This window comes from Lytechinus variegatus, chromosome 1 (genome assembly GCF_018143015.1).
Source record: "Lytechinus variegatus isolate NC3 chromosome 1, Lvar_3.0, whole genome shotgun sequence".
Lineage (NCBI taxonomy): Eukaryota > Metazoa > Echinodermata > Echinoidea > Temnopleuroida > Toxopneustidae > Lytechinus > Lytechinus variegatus.
Genome location: NC_054740.1, coordinates 70,015,881 through 70,037,992, shown reverse-complemented (window position 1 = coordinate 70,037,992; position 22,112 = coordinate 70,015,881). Strand labels below are relative to the sequence as shown.

The window sequence follows — 22,112 nt, the reverse complement described above, 5'->3', positions numbered from 1 at the left end:
AAACTGGCTAAACAAGGAGGAGTTTTTATTCACCTGATTTACTTTGATTCCATATGCCCCCGGGAATTGCATTATGTTTGATGCTGCAAGGATTGGTACAAGCGCTTAAATTAATTGGGTTACTCTTGCAGAGTGTAAACAAAAGATTACTGCCAGGCCATTTACGCAAGGGAACAAATTATGTTTTTGTAATTATAATCTCTTTTTCTTTTGCCTCTGGTTACAAATATTGATTATTTTTAAATAAATACACGAACATTCCATATTGACTGGATATTATGATTACACATGCACATGAAAACAAACACTCTTTATTGTTAGGTTTTTGTTTTAATAAGTAATGTATCTAACCATATGTTGTCATTTTATACCGATTTTATTTTTGTATATTTGTAAACCCCGACTAGTGAGGAGAGCTTCATAACAGAAACTAGTTTTTCTTTTAGTCATCCTCAGGCACTAGTCGGTGGTAATTTCTTCTTCTTGTACTTATTATTGGTGTCTTTTGCCTGGAAATAAAATAAATAAATAAATGAACAGTACAGAGTATTTTCATTTACAGGGGCAAGCGAAAGACCCTGCAAAAGACATATGAAAAACCCTGCACAAACTATATTTCTAGTTGTCTAGTAATTGGAAAGCATACCAAAAAGTGTATTTTATAATTGTCTTTTTTCCACAGATAGAAATTGTTATCAAGCAACTGAGGCACTCTCAGAACACAATACAGTTTTGATATCCATATTTCGGCATGTTCTCAATATTAATGTTTTGTATTCAACATGAAATATTTTCCCAAGCAACAAATTACATTGAACGGCAATACGTCAAAAGATACAAAAATCAATTGGTTGCCTGATGTGACTCCTGTCTTAAAACTTCTTGATTTCAGACATTTTTATCATGCAAGAAAAAGAAGCATATTTAGGCCTGTGCACGGTGAAGCTTAGAGCAAGATCAGTATATCCTTAATTGATCATATGGTTATATTCCATCACTTATCAAAGGTAAAGTTCATCCTGATGTAAAGTTTGTTTTTGATGAATAATGTAAGTGCATGAGTGAAGGTTTGGCCAAATTTCATTAAAGAATAATGGTGTTGTGATTTTTGTTAAGTTTTGATTAAGTGATGTCACAAACGAGCAGTTCATTGATACGACATGTGATATATTAAAGTTCCTTAGAATGTCATTCTACATTCTATAAAAAAATTAAAGTGATTTTATTTTTTGCATTCAATATATCACCAGGGACATCATTTCATATTCTCTTCTATAAGGAAAATTATCATGAAGCTTATATTACACGATAAATTGGGCTGCTGCTATTATGCAAGGTCACTATTCAAAACCCAGAACTTTCTTACTCCATGGTAGATTTTCATCTAACCTTTATCAATATTTATTTTACTTTTTCTACTTATAATAAGAACCATCCTAGCCGCAGCAAACAATTTTGGAAAATATGAAATAGCTTTATAAGATTCTTTCACTGATAATCCCACATTCCCAAAAGATTATTATAGGCCGCCTGTTTTTCTCTTGTCTCCCCCTTCTGTTAGAAAAATAACCTAGTCTGGTCATCATCAGCTCTCATGAATGAAAAGGGATAACAATGCTCAACAATAGTATGGTCATGAAAAATATATGTATATATACAAAACAGCTTTGTTTTCAGGTGATGTCTAGTTTATTCTGGCCAGTGGTGTATATCATGGCTGAGGGACACCATTATTTTTAAAATAAACATATCAAGAGCAGACAAACCTTTTCTCTTGTTATCTCCCTCTCTCCAAGCCACCCCTATTCTTCTCTCTCTCTCTCCATTCACCAGTGCTGAGAGTCCAGCAGATGGAATACCCATGCTACATGTATAGGCCTACAGCTATGTCATTCCATTTTTAAACTGGACTCATAATTCAGGTATAAACACTCTTATATGTAGGTGAAAAAAGACAATGTCCCAGAGATACAATGACATCATTTATATTTTCATATGAAAATTTCAATTTTATAAACATAGCAATTCAAGTACATTGGTTGGTATCAACACATCAGAAACAGTTTCTGTATAACAAAGACATAATTTTAGTCCTAGCTTTTCACATACAGTGCTGCTCAAAAGTTAGTGAAACCCACCAGACAATAAACATGTGTAAGGTGTTCAAGTTCTCCCATGTTTTGGAGATTTAACTGCGAAGTCAGGTGACTTAATTACATTAAATGAAGTTTGTTTCTCTGGGATCACCGAACATTATAGTGTTTTTGTCTACATTCAGCACTCAGCATGAAGGAGTGTATTTTGAAGTGGGATTCACTAAATTTTGAGCACAACTGGAAGTTTATGTTTAAAAAAAAAACGTGTTCCAGAATTTCAATTATGATGGCCATGGATATTTTTATACTACATCATTTCACAGTAGCAGACAGAATCCCCAGGGTGTGGAGAGTGTGTACATTTTGTGTGAGCAAGACTGATTGAATCCAGTGGCCTGGGTAATGATAATCTGTGTATTAAAGCACCTTGAGTGACTTTGTATCGGAAAGTGTGCATTACAAATACATAGTACAATCTCAGGGGTAGAGTGATAGAGGGTATGGGGGGGGGGGGTGAAAAAGAAAAAAAAAACAATGACTGCATGAATACACATCACAGAAAATATTTCGAGCAAACATGCATAATAGATGTTGATGTTGCTGGCTGTCCATAGTTGCGAGTGATCGGGTCAATCACAACTCTTTGTAAAACAGGCTCCAGGGTTCTTACAAAGAATTAAGATTGATCCAATTGACCCTATGAAAATCCATTTGTGTCATAAGTTTTTCTTATGAAATTTGCAAAATGTCCTTTGTAAATGAAGGAGAACACACCAAACTGTCAAGAAATCAATGAATTTATGGATATACATTCATATCTATATTTTTTTAAAACAAAGATGCATTTTATATGTTGACTTTGTTGGCTTTCCACAGTTGCGATTGATTGGATCAACTCTTTGTAAGACGGGGGCCTGGTCAGTATGCTAATGAAGGGAACTGATGATGTCACTATTTTTTTTTTCATATTACGAAATCTAAAATACCTCAATTTTTCCTCATAATGTGAAGCATGGCTTCATTCCTGGAATTTGTGGGATTGCCATTGATGAAACCTGTTTTCATTCCATGGAGATGCTTCCTTATTGTAAAATTTGTTTAAAAAAATTAATATAATCAGATAATAAAGAAATTCTTTGTGAAAAAAAAATCAACTTTCTAATTTGCATACCGCTGTGATATTGTGCATATAACCAGTTTGTAAAAATATGTGAAATTTTACAACATCATAGTTCTTAATAATTCATCCGATATGGTTGAAATTTTCATCCTATTTCTTGTTTGAATTTTCTCTATTTGTTCAAAGTCACTTTTTGTTGAGGTGGACTTGCCTTGGTTTGGTTTTCAAGCAAACAAGTGGATTATCTCTTCCAGTGCTTGCTTGTATTACGCCTTCAAAATAGCAGCAGTGCTGACTTTGATGACAACCAAAAAGAAATCAATTTGATCATGATTTTTTAATTTGTTGACCTAAAATGACCTTTAATCTTGACTTACAAATAAATCCAATCACCTTTTCATATAAGTTTCATTCTGTTTGATTTAATTTTCAAGTTATGAACAAAAATGTCTATTCTCATTTCTTATCCAATTCAATTGATTTGGATGACCTAGAACTTGACCCAAACATAATTCTGTAGATGGTGATACCCACAAACATTACATCAAAATTTTACAGAATAAAGACTTAAGCTTCAATTTTAAAAATCACCTTTAAAAAAAGCCTAGAGAGGAGATAAACATAAAATTGACAAGTGTAAACTCTATAAGCTGCAAAGCACAACAATGTAAGTCTGTATTTTATGAATATTTTGCTTTAAAAAAGAAGTCAAATTAGGGGGTTTTGAAAAAGCCTTTATTGTGCTTGACATCCTGAATTATATGACATCGTACTGTGTCAGGAACAGTGTGATTACATAGGTTTGTACGTTGAAAAGACCAATAATTTTCTTTATATTCCAAATTGTGAATTCTTTGTATTTACAATTTGCAGAAGAAAAAGACACTGAAAAGATTTCAGTGATCAAATGGGTGAAGAGTGTGAAGATTTGCAAGATTTTGTGATTCCTTGTTTGGTGCTTATTTGGCCTAAAATGCCATGCCTATAAAAACAAAAAAAAAGTTTGAAACCTGATAATCGGATATATTCTCAAGCAAATACTAATTTGGCAGGTGGTGAAAAGGTTTTTATTGATATATTTTGTATAAGCTTAAAATTGGGAAATGTATGATTTGTCAATTTCTATTTTAAGTCTGGTAAGGGTTTTTAAAATTTGGTTAAGTTTTTAAGTTGATATCAGGTCACTGAAGTCTAGCGAACTTTGATTTTGGTTGAGTGACCTGAAATATTACTATTCTCTTTGCTGATACTTGATAGTCATTACCATGCATGTTTCATCAAATGAGGACTTGAGCTTTCAAAATCATCTGATATAAGATTCAAAATTTTAATATTTTTAAATTTTATTTTTATTATGATGATACCACAACATGGTCAAAGTTCATAAGAACATTTTCAAAAGGGTTTTAAAAGAGCAAAGCAAAGCATATTTCACAAAAGAGGGGTGGGTTCAATGTGATGTCCAAGCTTAATGGATGTGATGCTAAGGCATTACTGAAAATTACAAATGAAATATAAATTTTCAAATTGCGTTGAAAACAAACAGTTCAAAACACATCATTGACAAAGACAACTGATACCATCAATTACTATTGATCATCATGACCCATTGGATTAGGCTCTGGCCATTGAAACAGAGGGTGTTGGGTTTGAATCTCAGCCATGACATAATTTCCTTCAACAAGAAATTGATCCATATTTTGCTGCACTTAAACCAAGGTGAGGTAAATGGGTAACTGGCAAAGATGTATCCCTTGAAACGCAGTGCGTGTAACAGCTGCTCTGCTAAAGCCAGGGTAATTATGCTGCATTACTGAAGAGCACTTAGAGACTTGTGATAAAGTAGGTATTAAGTTATACTATTCAACAGAATATACTCATTTGAAAATTTTTCAAAAATATCTTTATGAAAAATTATCTGTATAGTTAATTTTAGGAGGAACCAACCAGGTGGGTAATAATGATGATCGCAGTAGCATGTAAAATTTTAAAAGATATGACACAATATTCAAAGAAACTACCTGTAATTTAAAAATATTTTGCCCAACAAAAAAAAACTTTGGACACAATGATGAATTGGTCAGCACATACATCATATATTACAACTTGGTGCTGGGGGTTTCACCAACCAGGCTCTAGACGAGTGTATACTGCAAGATCTTCACAGATTTGGGTTTGGCTTAGATCACAGACATCTTTGATCTATCAACAAGAAGAAATTTGTTTTCACATTGAGTACACCATATGGTAGAAGGCAGCTGTAGTTCATCCATCCACAGAATCATTGACATCCAAATATGTGTTCAAGACTCTAGACGATAAACAGCACCAACTTTCAGAGTTTTAGCATTGTCTTTGCAGTCACTGTATGTATGGAGTCATCATTGTCTTCAGACAGTTTGTTTATTACATCAGTTTGTTATTCATATACCACACAGGCAAGGCACTATCGTCCTCTCCTTCCTCGACTTCTTCCTGCAAATGCACCTCTGTTAGGGGGGATATGACCCCGCCCTCCTCGGATAGCTTGGTGGGGCTGGTGTGACTGGTGGGGGAATCCCTGGGGTGGGGGTGTAGGAGGACGTTGATGCTGCTGGTCCATATTGCCGGGAGGGCCGCCACTGTTTCCCAACCTAACACCTGTGAAATAAAATGCATTGAAGGATTGTCAAGATGGGTCACTGATAAAACTGTCATCTCTTGTATCAATGAATTAATTTGAAGTGAGGTAGAGTTGCAAGATCAAATTGAATAGTTAGGAATTCAATGAGCATCAGCAGATCAGCTGTACAGTTTTTCAAGTCAATTCGTTTCAATTCATTTATGTAATACTTTCATTAAAAACAAACATATATAAAGACATAATAACATAGACAATACATAATACAAATAATTATGACAATAGTAAGCAAAACAATACAAACAAATAACCAAGAATGAAAAATCACTTTACTCGATAGAAATGAAAGTACAAGGAGTGGTAGAAAGGCTGAGCCTTATATAAAAGCCAAGCTTCAAAAAGGATTATAAACCAAATTATGTATTACCGATTTAAACAAAAGATAAAATTTAAAAGGTACGTGCATACGTGCAATCATCAACACCTCAAATCAATATTACGCAATGCCTATATACATTCATCAATTTGCTTACAGCTGTATTTACGCATGTCAGGAGACAAAAACGAAAACAACCTACCATTACTTGGTTTGTTAGGGCCCTGTTGAACCATTCCTTGATTACTCCCTGTGGGCGAGTTGCTTCTACCATCTTGCATATTCTGATGAAACAAAACCACAATTCAATAGGTTTATTAAAAATCTTTGGAAAAAAATCTTCTTTTTAATAGGAAAGTGGTCATTTTCCTCACTTTCCTCTTCCTCATTTAGCATTATTTCTGGATAAGATTATACTGATTGTGAATTTGTTCTAACAGAGCAGCATTTTTGCTCACTGGGTGTAGGAAGTTATGTCATCACACCATCCCTGTCCTGAGCTCATAGCCAGGATGCAGTAGCTTTAGGTCAAGATAAGACCTGGGGGTGTTTCACAAACAAATAAGTGTGATCTTAAACGCAACACACACGTTATTACCACATAATCTGATTGATAGATATGGGGTAGTGCGCATGATCTGACCAATATATTGATGGTGTTATATACCACACACAACTGAAATTTCAGTAAGACTCTGGGTCATACTTAAATCTTTGTGAAACACCACCCTGACTTTAAGGGCCTGCTTATAGCTCTTTAGCCATCCATGGTCAGGTCAAAAGATACGTGTCATCGCTAAATGAGAGGAGTCATTACCTCGTCATGGCCTACACTCTTCTAGCATTATTCCCACATCTCAAGAGGTATGGAAACAGGACATACTCTTCTGTCGTCTGGAAAACTTAAAAAACTTCACTCATGGTTCGCATTTTCCATCAGACATTACAATGCTAACCTTCAGAGGAGTCTGTTCATTTCAATGTTTACAAATTACAAACAGGTATATAATCATGGAGCCATGCAATCATGTGACTCATCATCATCGTCATCGTCGTCATCATCATCAACATCAACACCATCATCATCATCAATTATCGTCACTTGATCACCATCAACATCATCAGCACCAGCATCTTCTTTTCAACATTCCTTCTTATCTCATATCTGTTTTATACATGCACAAGATATTTTCCTTATATCATCACTAAACATCATAAACAATAGACTTACTATTTTTGCTTGAGCAAGGAATTCAGGATTAGGTTCACTCATGTTGGGAGTCTCTGAGAATATCAGACAGTACCTGTCATAAATATATGAAGGAAAAAAATGAAACATTGAATGAATATATTACTCTTCATCTGTTGAAAGTGAAAGGACTATTAAAGTGATACATAACTTATTTCATAGTCGAGATTTGCTCTAAGACAAGAATATCTCTCACATTGAATTTCATCTTTAATACTAAGGGCTACACAAATATGGATCTAAGTATGCTGAAATCTGTGATATTTTCAGTGACAATTTGTGTCCTCTAATTGAATTTCATCTTTAATACTAAGGGTTACACATATATGGATCTAAGTATGCTGAAATCTGTGATATTTTCAGTGACAGTTTGTGTCATATTACCGATTTACAATGTCTAATTCACAATTTTATCTTTCTATACTTTTTTTTATACTCACTCTCCAACTTTTTGAAGTTTTCCAGCCTGTCCACTGTAGAGAGTCAGATGATTTCTGTACATTGAAGAATACCTGTGTGAAAAAAAAATTATAATAAAAACATGATGATCATACTACATATTTGTTTTAGATATTGCACATAACATGATTATAATAGTTCAATTCTTCTGTTTGTTTCATACTTCCCTTATCTTTCCATGCACCTACTTACCTTTAGCCAAGAATCAAACCAACACAAGCATCTTTGTATATTTCATGTAAATTATATTGCTGCTCTCTCAAAATTCAGAACACTGTATGGATAGGCCTATTTTATGTGATTAGAATTTGTGCTAATAATACACTAAAAGGCTTATGGAAAACTTGTTTCAAGAAGACATCAATTTTTGCACCCCAAAATACAAACAAATACCTGTTTTGCTGCAATCTTAAGTCCAGATCAGCAAATTCAAGAAAAGTATGTGGTGTGCAGTCCTGGAGGTGTGTAAGTATAACTAATTTAGGAATATCCCATCTCGTACACATAAAATTTCCATTGGGAATATTTGTCAGGGAATTAAAGGTACTGGGGACTACATTTTTCTTTGAGAATCTAAGGAACTCTTACCCTTTTGTCAATCTGATGATATCTCCACTCTGAATGATTTCTCCAAGTTCATCCCATAAAGACATATTGATACTTCCCGTTTTATCGGCCACCTTACACGACCTCACCTCATGCCCGTCTTTGGTCTTTGTAGGCTTCTCTGAAATTTGCAGAACAATTTAAAAATATTCAATCAAATCATTTGACTACATACATGTAAGTGTAACAGTTAAAAAAGGGAAACATAAAATAAAAAAATTATTATTGAAAAAAAATCATCTAATGCATTTGATCGACCAACATATAGGTAAACTTGGATAAGTGAACTTTTTTATATCAACTATTCACCCAAGTAAACCAAATCTTTAGACTATATTATGCAAATCTTAATCTTATACTGATTTGTTGTATACCCCTTCTATGTCAAAGTTGAACAGATTTCTGTGGTCCAAAAAATATTTGATTTGGGACAAATCACTTGTATGTGAATTCCACGGGGGGAGTATTTCTAAAACTCAAATTAAAACAGAGCATTTACTTCAGCATTTAAGACAGTTGGTAACTTTATCCAGGATTTAAAAACAATAATCACTGATTCAGATGCTAATTCAACAATCATTTTGAACTTTTATCAGATAGGAATGGCCTGAGCTTTATAAGCTGAGTGCCTAACTATTCATGAAGACATCTACAATTTCTCAATAGGGTACCAGTGCTGTATTGTCAAGAATTATTCCAGCAGATATGGGATCCCTGAGTCACATACCTCTGCTTGTGTGCCCGTCAGATGTGTTTTAGGCATGATATATAGAAAACCATGATTATTTATCCCCTGTTTGGAAACTAATAACTTCAATTTCATCTAACATGTTAAGTATCAATGATTATGCACTAGGAAGAGATACAGGATGCCTGTCATTCTGGTAGGAGCAAATTAGTCTGTCCTCAGCAAGGTTATCATCCCTTTAAAATTACAGCTCAGGAACTCCCACTATTAACAATGACACTGAAGTACGGTAGCCTAGGCATTATAAAAGTGCATGTCATTCATCATTAAGGATTAAAACCCTAAAATGGTTCAAAATTGAGTCATAAAAAAAAAAGTTTTATGCTACTGGACCATACCTATGAATCACATTGTGAATCAAGATTAAGTTTTTGGAGAGAAAAAAAGTATTAATTTGAAAAAAAAATATTTGTCTCCTAATCTGATATAATCTGGTTTGATAAAATCTTGAAACAAAAATAGATGGATAGCAGCCTACCAATATCAAGGACAATGAAAGTGATCTGTAGATTCTTCAATCCAGGTCGCAAGTCTTTGATTAAGGTCACCTTCTGTTCCCTTTCCTTAGCCATCTCATCAGTTCTCTTTCTGTGCTCTATTTGGATGATAATCAGTAAACACCCACAGCTGATTGGATCACAGTCAGTGGTGGGAAGAAAGAACTCTGATATCTTAAAGAGCCCCACCTGAAAAATAAAATAAGAAAATCCAAATTGAAAAGGTTTTGTTATATCAGGAAAATTGTTCCAATGTAGCTTAGTCAAGTTGTAAGATAATACAATGAAGTCAAGGTGCCCCTACTCAACAACATTTCATCCTAATCCAATGCCTATTACAAAGTTGCTAACAAAAATGCCATCACAAATTTTACATTTGTACCATCTACCATTCTAAGAGATGATGTTATTTCTTTAAATAGAAGATGGTGGCCTTTCAGCAAGGAATTTCTATCCTACAGGAAAAAAGAGATTTGATGAAGGACTCAGACATGCAGGCGCACCGGAACACTTTCAGATTTGGGGGGGCAAAATCCCGAAGGGTGCACAATATTTTTGACAGCGTGAGATACCGAAGCGATCGAGGGGGAGAGGGCGTGGGACCCTCCCCCCCGTACGATAAGGACTTTGTGTAAAAATGGAGTTTAAAAGTTGCGTTTCTAAGAGAATTCAAAAATAAATTTCTTGAGAATTAAACATAAAATTCACTACGAAAGACTATACTCAGAGTTTATGAGAACCTATAAAATCTACGCGCAAAACGATCGCTTAATTCGGAATATGGTTTTCGTGTCTGATCAATTAAATTACGTAATACGCTTATATTGACTCAAAATACCAGAAATTACATTTTTCATGCAATATCCTTTCAGAAATATTTATTTATGTACATTTACATACACGGACGACGCGAGAGAGCACAATTATCATAAGTTTCAAGGAGTGTATTAAGCAGAAGAAGCGTAACAACAGAAACAAAATACATTCTAATGAATGTCTTTTTAAATTCAAAATGTCATACTGTTCTGACGTGGAGAGCATTGGAGAGAGTCCCTGATTATCCATGCATAGGCAAAACGTTTCATATTTTGTAACTGGAGGAAAAAGAAATATGACCTGCTTAATTATTGTCTAACAATTTAAAACTTTTCTGAAAATTTAAAACATTACTCGATTTATGTGTTTCCTTTGGCATGTTTTGTATGGCTGGGAAGCACTTTTGGATGACCCCTTCAAAATCTTCTTTTTTCTTTACATATTTTCTGGGGAAAATGTGACCATAACTAGGAAATGATGAATATCAAATTCCAGGAAATATTCATTTGTAAATAATCATGAACTAACAAACTACGGCAGTTCATAATGTACATTATGTAACATTATTTAGAAGAAAACAATTACATTCCAACAGCGGATGTGGTTGACGGTACACCATGTGGAGTTTTCGAAAAAAAAGTGGATAGAGGAAGAAGTGAAATTGATAGGAGGAAGTAGACAGTTGATAGTCGAGTAATTTTTTGTTCAAACGAGCGTAAACCAGAAAAGGTTGAAGAAGAGGCTTGATTAGTTGATAGAGGTACTCCTGCTCTGCACTCCATTCGCCGACTCAAGCTAGCATCTTCTCATTTATCCAATAAGCAACTACTCAATCCTCTATAACTCTTTAAACTATTCGGTTTTACAGCTATTTCCAGATTCCATATGTTGCTCGAGTAACTAGCGTTCACGGGCGTTGGTGATATCGGGTCCGGGGAGCGTTTCATGACTTGTAGGACGTTTTATCCGACAAGTCATGTTTTATCCGCGCGTTTGTTAGCCGACACAGCCAGCATGCAAATTTTTTAGTCTGAAATGTATTCATTAATAGGCCCCCATTCCACAGAACGGAGACCATTGAAAGACCACTGAAAGACTTAAAATTGGTGAGGTCTTACAGCGGTTTTCAAGATCAATGAAATTTGTCATCTCTGTGGAATGGCTCAGAAAGACCCCTCAAAGAACTCTGAAAGAATGATGGATATTTCTTGTCGTACTGGTCTTAGACTTGTCCTCTCGAGATCTTTCAATGGTCTTTCAGAGATCTTTTATGCAATAAGTGATCTTTCTGAATTCTTTCCATGGACTTTGCCTGGTCTTTCAATGATCCGCAAAAATCTTGAGAGACTGCCGAAAGATCAATGAAAGACTATGAAGACCTTTGAAAGTTCATCGAAAGACCGCTGAAAGACTGCTGAAAGACCACTGAAAGACAATTTTCCTGTAAGACCGCTGTAAGAGTGTTTTGAACCGTTTCAAAAGGTTTTGGAGCCCACGAAGACCACTGAAAGATTGGTCAGGACTCGTGTAAGACCTCAAAGACCATTGTAGGTTCATTTAGAGACCTCTGAAAGATCAACCAAAATTCATGGTCTTTCAAAGGTCTTCCAGCGGTCTTGTTCTCTGTGGAATGGGGTTTAAAAGGTTAAACGTTATCACACTGTAATAAGATGGAAAAGGGGCTTATCAAAGGTATGTTTCACAGAGGGACATGTTCGTCAAAAGACGCAAGGCTTACTAAGATGTGTAATTGCCCCGTCAGGGGCGAAATTTTTTCATTTTTGACAAAAGAAATGACAATTCTTAGGCAGAAAAGTGCCTTCATCGTTTACATTTGTCCTTAAATAATATAATTTTTCTACTTTTAGGGGGGCACATTGGGGGGGCAAAATCTCGTTTTGCCCCCCCAACATTTTCTTTGGGGGGGCAAGTGCCCCCCCTGCCCCCCGCTTCCGGCGCCCTTGCAGACATGTGTTGAATAAAATTATGTGATAATAATTTAGCTGGCAAAATTTGGCTTTTTTATAGAGTTTTTAACCTACAATGTTTCAGATCAGGAATTTTTTTCTCTCTAATTTTTTGGGCTATTTTCACAACCTACTGCCAAAAAGCTAAATCCGCAACATTGGATAAACTTTATCATTGCAATGAATGGGGATTTTCTGGGGCTCTTTGAGCATTTGAGGATGAGCTCCTGTGTAATTTTTGTCCTGTTTACATAGACAGCAGTATATGTTTGGAATTAAAAAAAAATTCTTTTATTTTTTTTCTCATTTAGAGAAGGTGCATGTGTGCTCAGACAGTACAAGGGGAAGACTGGACAGTTAAGAGAGCATAATGAAATGCTCGGTAAGAGCGTCCTAGTGTTGAGTAAGTAGACCTTCGCATATCGCAATTTTGGGTTGTGTACGAGGGAAATGGTGGAAGGGTGAAGGAGTAGACGAATTTTACATTTAAAAAAAATCTTCAATTTTTTTCCCTAAAAATTAGAGATGTATATGGATGTGAATAATTCCACCTTTTATTCTCCAGGAACCTCTGTGATATTATCAGAGGTTCCTGGGGAATAAAAGGTAGAATTATCCACATGCGCTGTCCTTGTGCCCTCTTCCAAACCTTGTCTCTCATTTTCCCCATATGACACTTGTTCACTGCTACCATCCTGCCTGTGGAGAATCTACAGGTAAGACTATGGCATGCCAATGCTGTATTGAGCACACACTTTGAAAAATCATTAAAATATCACTTTTGTGACTAAAATTATTAATTTACATACAGTTGCAATTCAATTTTCATTAGAAGCTTAGAATAATTTTTGTATTGACCAGAGCGGTCAAAAACTTGAATTTTGGGCATATTTTGGTGGAAAGTAATATGGCAAGAAAATTTTCATTTTTCAAGCTCTATTTTTAATAAAGAAAAAATAGTTCAAAGAATCAAATTTACTTAAGAGCCAAGTTATATAATGAAAAGCTGTAATGGAAACTGACAGTGTAAAAAAAATCAAGCATTTGTCCAAAAGAAAAAGAGAAAATAATCCAAACATTGTCAACCTAATTTTGCCACACATAGTCGGAGATGTAACTGAGAACAAGGTTCTCATAACCTTGTTCATTGAATGAGTGCCGTGTCAGGCGTGTGCCATAACCTTGACTTGTCCCTGGATGAGTGCCGCGTGCCGATTAACTTACTCACTCAACCCTGTTGTTTGTTGGCACCCTTCCCCTTAATTTGCCGACGTGAGCGAAATCGAGTTTCAAAAAATCACAAAATTAATGTTTTTAACTTTGTTAGTGTCCAGATTCACTTGTTCACTGCTACCATCTGGCGTGTGGAGAATCTACAGGTAGGACTATGGTATGCCAATGCTGTATTGAGCACACACTTTAAAAAATCATTAAAATATTACTTTTGTGACCAAAATTACTAATTTCCATACAGTTTTAATTTATTTATCATTAGTAACGTGGGAATAATTTTTGTATTCACCAGAGCGCTCAAAAACTTGAATTTTGGGCATATTTTTGTGTACGCCCTCTATTGGTGAAAAGTAATATGGCAAGAAAATTTTCATTTTTGATCTCTATTTTTAATTTAAAAAAAATGATATAAAGAATCAAATTTAAATAAGAGCCAAGTTGTATGAATAACAGGTCTAATGGAAACTGTCAGTGTAAAAAAATCAAGCATTTGCCCCAAAGAAAAAGAGAAAATAAGCCAAACATTGCCACCCTTATTTTGCCACACATGGAGATATAATTATAACTGAGAACAAGGTTATATCATAACCTTGTTCATTGAATGAGTGTCCAGATTAGTGAAACTGACGTCTGAACTTCTGAAGCAATCAAGCAACACTAAGTCCAGAAAGACCACTGAAATAGAGACTGAACTGATGCTTTCAATACAAACTTTTTTAGTTTCAGTCTTTCAGAAAAATGAGAATGGCTTTTTTTATTACTCAACTCTCAGACTCAACGTTCATCTCACTCTCATCGACACAAAGGCAAAAGTCAACACTACAACAAATTAAGTACATGGGTCAATGAAAAAAAAATGCTGCTTTACTTGGATTTTAAACATTTGAAATAAGTCTAAATACAGGAGAAATATAAAAATTCTAAGAGAGAAATACCAATTAGTTTTAAAAACTATGACAAGTGGATTCTATGACTCACAACAACGTGTAATTTTCTCAAAATTTTAACCTAACCGGCTAGTTCTTTCTTTGATGTGACCGTCAATTACAAGTATATGGAACGCCAGTTGGGACTGTTGGAGTGTTGGGTTAATTACATAGAGATATGCATACTAATAACATAGAGATGTATACTTAATAAGTATATATCTCTATGACTAATAACGTAACTAGTATACATCTCTAATGTTAATTACTCAATGTGTAAACTCGAGTAAGCTAGATGAGTCCCCTAAAATGGCTAGGTTGGTTAGAACCGCTCATATACCCATTAATTGCCATAAAAAAATCAAATATATTCAAGAAAACAGAATTAAAATTTAAAAGGGTGATAAGAGTAGGGTAAAAGCCAAAAAGTTAAATACATACGAGGGAAGGGGAATAATAATATTGGAAAGTTAAAAAAATCAGGTCATTATTATAGAAGTACTTAGATCTAGTTTTTTAAAAAATTTGCTCACGCTTCGTCCTCGCATATAGAGTGAGATGATAATTTGCCCAAGACGATAACATATTGGGCTAAAAATATATATATATTTTTTTTCAAGTCAGTCAGTTGCACAAATTATTCGGCTAGAAAGCCCTAAAAAGTCACACCATCAAAATTTAAGTGAAATGAGGCTTTGTTTTATGGACGTGATTTGTTACTTCTACTCAGAATTTTTTCCATGAAACTTCAGTGCCGCATCAGTGGCTTCAGAGTCAAACTATCCAAAAGGCGCGCACACCAAAGTAATCATTCGATGCGGCCCAGGCCTTGATTTTCTCCTCATTTGCATAATTTTTCAAATATCATTATGTGTGCTCATTTAAAGCATTAAGATTTTCATGAAAATCAAATCAAGTGAACTATGCATGAAGGTTTGTGACAGATATCCTTAGTAAGCAATCCCTCCCAAAATGGAAAATGAGTTTTTCACTTTCCACAAGTCATGTTCATTGAAGCGTGCATGAATGTTTAATTGAATGCCTAAGAATCACTGGCATGTTAATTGCATTTAAACATAATAAAAGAAAGTTGATGAGATAATTCAAGTGTTCAAAATAAAACAATACCGCTCACGATGGCGATCTTCGAGGTATTATTGTTATCATAATAAAAAAGTAAAGTTTATGCTCATATCATTATTTGTATTCATCATTTATGTATTATGATCATATTGTTTATGTTATGGATTATTTTGTATATTATTGCATATAATTATGTCACATTTGGTATTGTATTATTTGGGATCGCGAGGAGAAAATACATATATATATGTATTTTCTCCTCGCGATCCACATCAAACTTTTAAAAGCAAAATGGAGTTCGATCGCCACAAATGATTTTTTCAAATTCTGATAAAAAAATTCAAACACTATATACAGGACTGATGTATTAAGAAAATTATAGAACTATACAACACTTTTTTTCATTGCATCTATATCGATTGAATTATAATTATCACTTTGGTTTCTCTGCAATACGCATAAATCTTTCGCCTTTTACTAAAGATTTCCGTGCAGAGGAACACATTGATGAGTATGTAACTATTTTCTCTGGCTTGTCTTAATTGACAAGCCATGCACATTTTTTAAAAGTTAGATCACATTTCACCATTATGCACATGAAATCTAACTTTCAAAAGTGTTAAGCATTATTATTTCATATTTTTAAGTTATAAGGATAATTCCCGGATTATATATCATATCCAAGATTTTCAAATATAACTCTGTTATCAAAAAGTAACAAAATACATGTAAATAATGTAAGTTCACTCTGTCAAATTTTTATTGTAAAAATAACAGAATAAAAAAGATTTTTAAAAAAATTGGTGAACGTTTGAGAAAAACTCATCAAAGATTTAAAAAGTTATCAAATTTTTGTTTGAATTTGTAACGTCATCAGACCTGACATTCGAGAACACCTATTGTAGGCGCAGCCCTTTAGATTTCGCAATTCGCATTGTACTATTCTAAGGTAGTACTGAAATTAAATTCACAGTAAATTGTGGCTGCCTCTGTTTGACAAAGACAGAGAGCTTGGCGTCTAGTCTCCACTCTAGACATGGTATGAATTGTTAAAGTGTCAAATATTATTCTATGCTTGCGGGCTAGAGAACGCCTAGACGACTAATATCTTAGCATGGAGCTATCTGTTTCAAAGCAATATCCTAATTAGTTATTTTCGGCACTGTTTCGAAGAATGAAATAGCGCCATCTAATGAGCTTATAGCGTAATGTTTATTTGTTTTCTGCGTAGCCTAGTCTAAACATACAGACTGGCTAGGATACAAAATTCTATAGTTATTCATTTAAAAGGTTTTTTTTTATTAATAAGTGTAATACGATAAAGATATCATATTTTGTTATATAACAAATCTATTGTGAGTAATGCATTCATAATTTTACTATTGACTAGTTCAAAATGAATAAATAGAATCAACTAAGAGGACTCGATATCGAGACCACTCAGCCAATCCTCTCTGCGTTATAATCGATTCAACTGGCTATTGAATTAGTCGGATGTTTTCATAATTGTTTTATATTTATTTAGATTAAATCAATACATCTTATTTGCTAATTTGATATTTACCAAAATGATTTTATTTAATTTTAATTAAAAAAAATATCCCAACACCATACATGTATAAGATATAGGACTGATGTACAAAAAAGTGGTAGAACGATGTAAAACCTAACCACCTTTTTCAATACATTTATTTTTTACAAATCATTAATGAAACCCCTTATCATTACTCTGGTTTCTCTGCAATACGCATAAATCTTTCGCCTTTTACTAAAGATTTCCGTGCAGAGGAACACATTGATGAGTATGTAACTATTTTTCTCCGGCTTGTCTTAATTGATAAGCCATGCAAATTTTTGAAAAGGAAGACCACATTACCTCACCACGATACACAAGTGTTCATTTCATGTTTTTAAGTTATGAGGACAGTTTGTCTGCCAGCCCTCAAAAAGTATCATTTTTTTTTATTTACCTGATATTCATGACTAGGGGGTTTTTGCATTGAGCTTGGTGCGGACGAAAACACCTCTTTTTATTCGGCCATTGCTGCTCTAAATATAGACCGAATTTCATGTTTTTGGCATCCTAATAATCATTCTTTCAGGTCTTGTGTTTGGAATTTAAAAAAAAAGATTTTGTAAAATAGGTGAAATTTTTGATCTGATAACATGAAACAAAATAATTATTTTCATGCAACAAAAGTTATTCTTTTTACACTTTATTTTTGTTTGAGCCCAAATGATTTTTAGATTGTGATAAAGCTGAAGAACTATAAGCTTTAATATGATACACTTTTTGTAAGAAAGGTATTTTAGATGGGCCAGCAGCCAGCTTTTTATATAGGCCAAGTACATTTAGCAGCTTAAAAAAAACAAGAATACTGCGCTCTGATTGGTCAGAGACCCCTACTGGGCATCTGCAAGGTCACACTCACCATGTGCATGTGGTAATCTCTTCAAATTACCCGCGCCTGTTGTTTTGAAAGCATTATTCAGCCAATCAAAACTCTAGATTGTATGTTACTCACAAATTTCAGAAATAACGTCTTGCATCTTGATGGAAAAAGTTGGCTGCTGACCCATCTAAAAGGTGCCACATATCAAGAGTGACATCGTAAGAAAATATAGAGTGTGAGCTTTCTGACGATATAATGTTTGTGCCCAAAACACAAAATTTTGCACATTTTGCAAGTGAAAACAGAAACGGAAAATTGTGTTTGAGACATCCTTTCAGGCTTGAAAGTTATCAAAATATTTTATTCAAAAGAAATGACCAAGAGAGTAACGTTTACTCTTTCTGTGGTACAAAAATAACTAATTTCATTCAAGAAAAAAGTGATTAATTTTTTTCGAGAAATTCACGAGATGCTGCATATGAATTCAGCCACGAGAGCTAGGAATGGATAAATCTTTCTCATTAACATAGGGACTTGCAAACTGACTGAGGATAATTCCAGGATTTGAAACATAATCATCCAAAATTTTCAAGGATAACTCTAGTATCAAAAGTAACAAAATACATGTATATGTACATACTAAACATATATTGGTGAACGTTTGAGAAAAACCCATCAAAGATTTGAAAAGTTATTATTTTTTTTTTAAATTTTTGACGTCATGCGACCCGAGATTTGAGAACACTATAGTCTGTAGGCGCAGTCCTTTCGTTTTCGCAATTTGCATACTTAAAGGGGAATCCAACCCAAATAAAAACTTGTTTTTGTCATGAAAAGAAATATCAGACAAGGTGATAGGTGAAAGTTTGAACAATATTGGACAAACAAAAAGAAAGTTATGAATTTTTAAAAGTTGAAAATACTGATAATCACTATACCCATGGAGACTTCGAATTGGCCGCATGTGTGATGTCATAGTGATGTAAGGCAAGGACTATTCTAATTTACTCACCCAATTGCCAATTTGAAATCTACATGGTTTTAGTGATCTCAATTTTAAAGCAGCTCTAACTTTCTTATTACTTGTCCGATTTCTTTCAAACTTTCACCATTCTGTTTAATTTATTTTTCTCCTTCCCAACACAACATTTTATGGCCAAGGCTGTATTCCCCTTTAATGCAGATTCTAAAATTTATTGTAAACTGTGGCTGCCTCTGTTTGACAAAGACAGAGAGTTTGGCGTCTAGTCTCCACTATAGACATAGTACAAATTGTTAAAGGGTAAAATATTATTCTATGCTTGCAGGCTATAGAACACCTAGACGACTAATATCTTAGGGAGCTGTTTCAAAGCAATATCCTAATTAGGTGCCATGAACCTAATTACAACAGGAAGGCAAAAGATATTCAGTCGACCCAACCCATTCGATTTCTTTTTTCAATTTGATATTGCTGATTGACAAAAGTTTATGAATATGATTGAAAATCTAACACTGATTCTAGAACTGGTAACTATTGAACTACCTTTGCCCAAATTGGGAAGATATATCAATGACTTTGGAACTATTTTTTTTTTTGCTGACGGAAGAATTAAGGCAATTTTACTTTTTCAGTTGAAGAATTTGATCCCATCAAAGTTATCTTCTTAAATGGCGATTTATTTTCAAAATGACCCGGCCACAATGCCCTTTCCGGTCAGATATGGAATGTCATATATATATCCTTTCAAATGATAGTAAACAATCGACCCTCTAATTACACGTTTATTTTTTATGAATTTTTTAAAAGTGCCATTTTAACAGACAAGTCTATGGGGCGCCGTCTCAAAGAATGAAATAGCGCCATCTAATGAGCTTATAGCGCAATGTTTATTTGTTTTCTGCGTAGCCTAGTCTAAACATAAAGACTGGTCGGGATACAAAGTTACATAATTATTCATTTGAAACTTATTTCGTTTATTAATCCGTGTAGTAGAATAAAAATATCATATTTTTATATAACAAATTTATTATGAATAACACATTCATAATGATACTATTGACTAATACAAAATGAATAAATAAAATCAACTAAGAGGACTCAATATCGAGACCACTCAGCCAATCTTCTCTGCGTTATAATCGATTCAACTCGTGGATGACTTAGTTGGATATTTTCATAATAATTGTTTGATATTCATTGATTTATTTTAAATCAATATATCTTAATTATTGATTTGATATTTACCAAAATGATTTTTTTATATTTTAATTTTAAAAAATCCCAACACTATACATGTATAAGATACACGACTGATGTACAAAGTAAATGATAGAACGATGTAAAATCTAACCACCTTTTTCATTACATTTATTTTTTACAAATCATTAATGAAACCCCATTTCATTACTCTGGTTTCTCTGCAATACGCATAAATCTTTCGCCTTTTACTAAAGATTTCCGTGCAGAGGAACACATTGATGAGTATGTAACTATTTTTCTCCGGCTTGTCTTATTTGACAAGCCATGCAACCTCTATGTAAAAGAAGATCACTTTTCAACATAAATTACCATCACTTACTTTCCGACACATGCGTCAGCGGAATAAACTATGCTCGGATTTTTTTTTGAAGCCTTCCAAAGGCACTTTACTCGGTCAAATAATTTCAAAATATATATCCAAAAGCAAACATCAGATAATCAATAAATGACCTCAAACAATAATGATACGTCACACTTCTCCAGAGGGTTTCTATTTTAATCATTTACAAGTTATGAGGAAAATTCCTGAGTTTGAAACATATCCTTTCAAGGATAATTGGGTTTCCATGAAGAGTTGTGCATGTGTGTCATGAAAGATCTTGTTCGCACTGTTAGTATAGTGGGAGGAATTCCATAGCATATCATTTTCTCGAAATTCAAATGCTCATAACTTTCTTATTGCATGTCCAATTTTACTCATGCTTTCGTTGATCCTGTTCTATTTTTCTGCTGTCACACAATCTAATTTGTTCCTTATAGGTTTCATTATTCTCCCTGGATCACTAATATAGCTCCCCCAAATCATGATAATTTTAAAAAGACATCGGAATGATTTCAGGTTGTTTTGAGGAACTCCATGAATATGATAATCAGTTTTCACTAAATACTATTCATTATGAAATAGGGAGTAACTATGGACCTCGATTTTGCCACGGTATACAGGGGGCATAGCCGTACGCAGCGGTGGATGGGCAGCAGCTGCCCCCGGAAATGTTGAAAACCTACATTTTTACTGAGAAGTTTCACAAAATTCACCAAAAGTGTGCACAAAATCCTTCAAATTTGCTCCCTCGTTTTTGAGGTTTTTCGAAAAAAAATTATGCATCTGGCCCCCTCACTAAAAAAAAACATATATGGCCTTGACATGAGGGGGATGGGTTATGCAGGACACTTGCCCCTCGACTCTTCCAAAACTTACATGACCGAGAAAAGAAAAATAATGAATATTTTTAAACGAAAGGAAACGATTTTCTGTATACTTTTTGGTCGAAATATGTCACAATTAAATTGGATTTTATTAATTTTATAAAGTTATTGTTTTTTTAAAGGAATTTCCGGCCCAATATAGGCCTATTCTGATCACCCCCTACAAATTTTGTAATTAGCTGGCTACTACATACCTCTAACATATTAGCTTCATATTCTACTACGTTTTATTCCAGGCCTGTAAATAGACAAAGGAAATAAGCAGTAAAATGGGGAAAACAGTATATTTGTAAGAGTTTGCCCACCCAATACAAAGGTATGCACGAACTGACTAGTGAGCGCTGAGCATGAAAATTATCTCGCTCGCTTTGGTTCCTTGCAAGATTTCTCTCTAATATTGCAAGCATCGCTCCCCTGCTATAGTTCTTCTTTGATCTGCCATAGGCATGATGGGGCCAAGCAGTGTAATACTGAA

General features: G+C 34.1%; 1 protein-coding gene and 3 non-coding genes across 4 annotated transcripts; 3 read left to right on the top strand and 1 right to left on the bottom strand.

Moving 5' to 3' along the window:
* Positions 1 to 4,237: 4,237 nt before the first annotated feature.
* Positions 4,238 to 14,868, bottom strand: LOC121421429 (SOSS complex subunit B1-like). The gene is made up of 7 exons (XM_041616125.1): positions 14,766 to 14,868; positions 9,753 to 9,960; positions 8,509 to 8,647; positions 7,902 to 7,973; positions 7,444 to 7,516; positions 6,415 to 6,496; positions 4,238 to 5,856 (listed from the first exon to the last, which is right to left on the bottom strand). The coding sequence occupies exons 2-7, from the start codon at positions 9,844 to 9,846 to the stop codon at positions 5,663 to 5,665; spliced, it is 654 nt and encodes a 217-aa protein (XP_041472059.1). The 5' UTR covers positions 9,847 to 9,960; positions 14,766 to 14,868; the 3' UTR covers positions 4,238 to 5,662.
* A 1,361-nt stretch (positions 14,869 to 16,229) lies between these two features.
* On the top strand, positions 16,230 to 16,347 carry LOC121406643. Its single transcript, XR_005968840.1, has one exon. It is a non-coding gene; the product is annotated as a U5 spliceosomal RNA (small nuclear RNA).
* A 1,173-nt stretch (positions 16,348 to 17,520) lies between these two features.
* On the top strand, positions 17,521 to 17,639 carry LOC121406646. The gene has a single exon (XR_005968843.1). It is a non-coding gene; the product is annotated as a U5 spliceosomal RNA (small nuclear RNA).
* A 2,936-nt stretch (positions 17,640 to 20,575) lies between these two features.
* On the top strand, positions 20,576 to 20,694 carry LOC121406644. Its single transcript, XR_005968841.1, has one exon. It is a non-coding gene; the product is annotated as a U5 spliceosomal RNA (small nuclear RNA).
* The last annotated feature ends 1,418 nt before the right edge of the window (positions 20,695 to 22,112 follow it).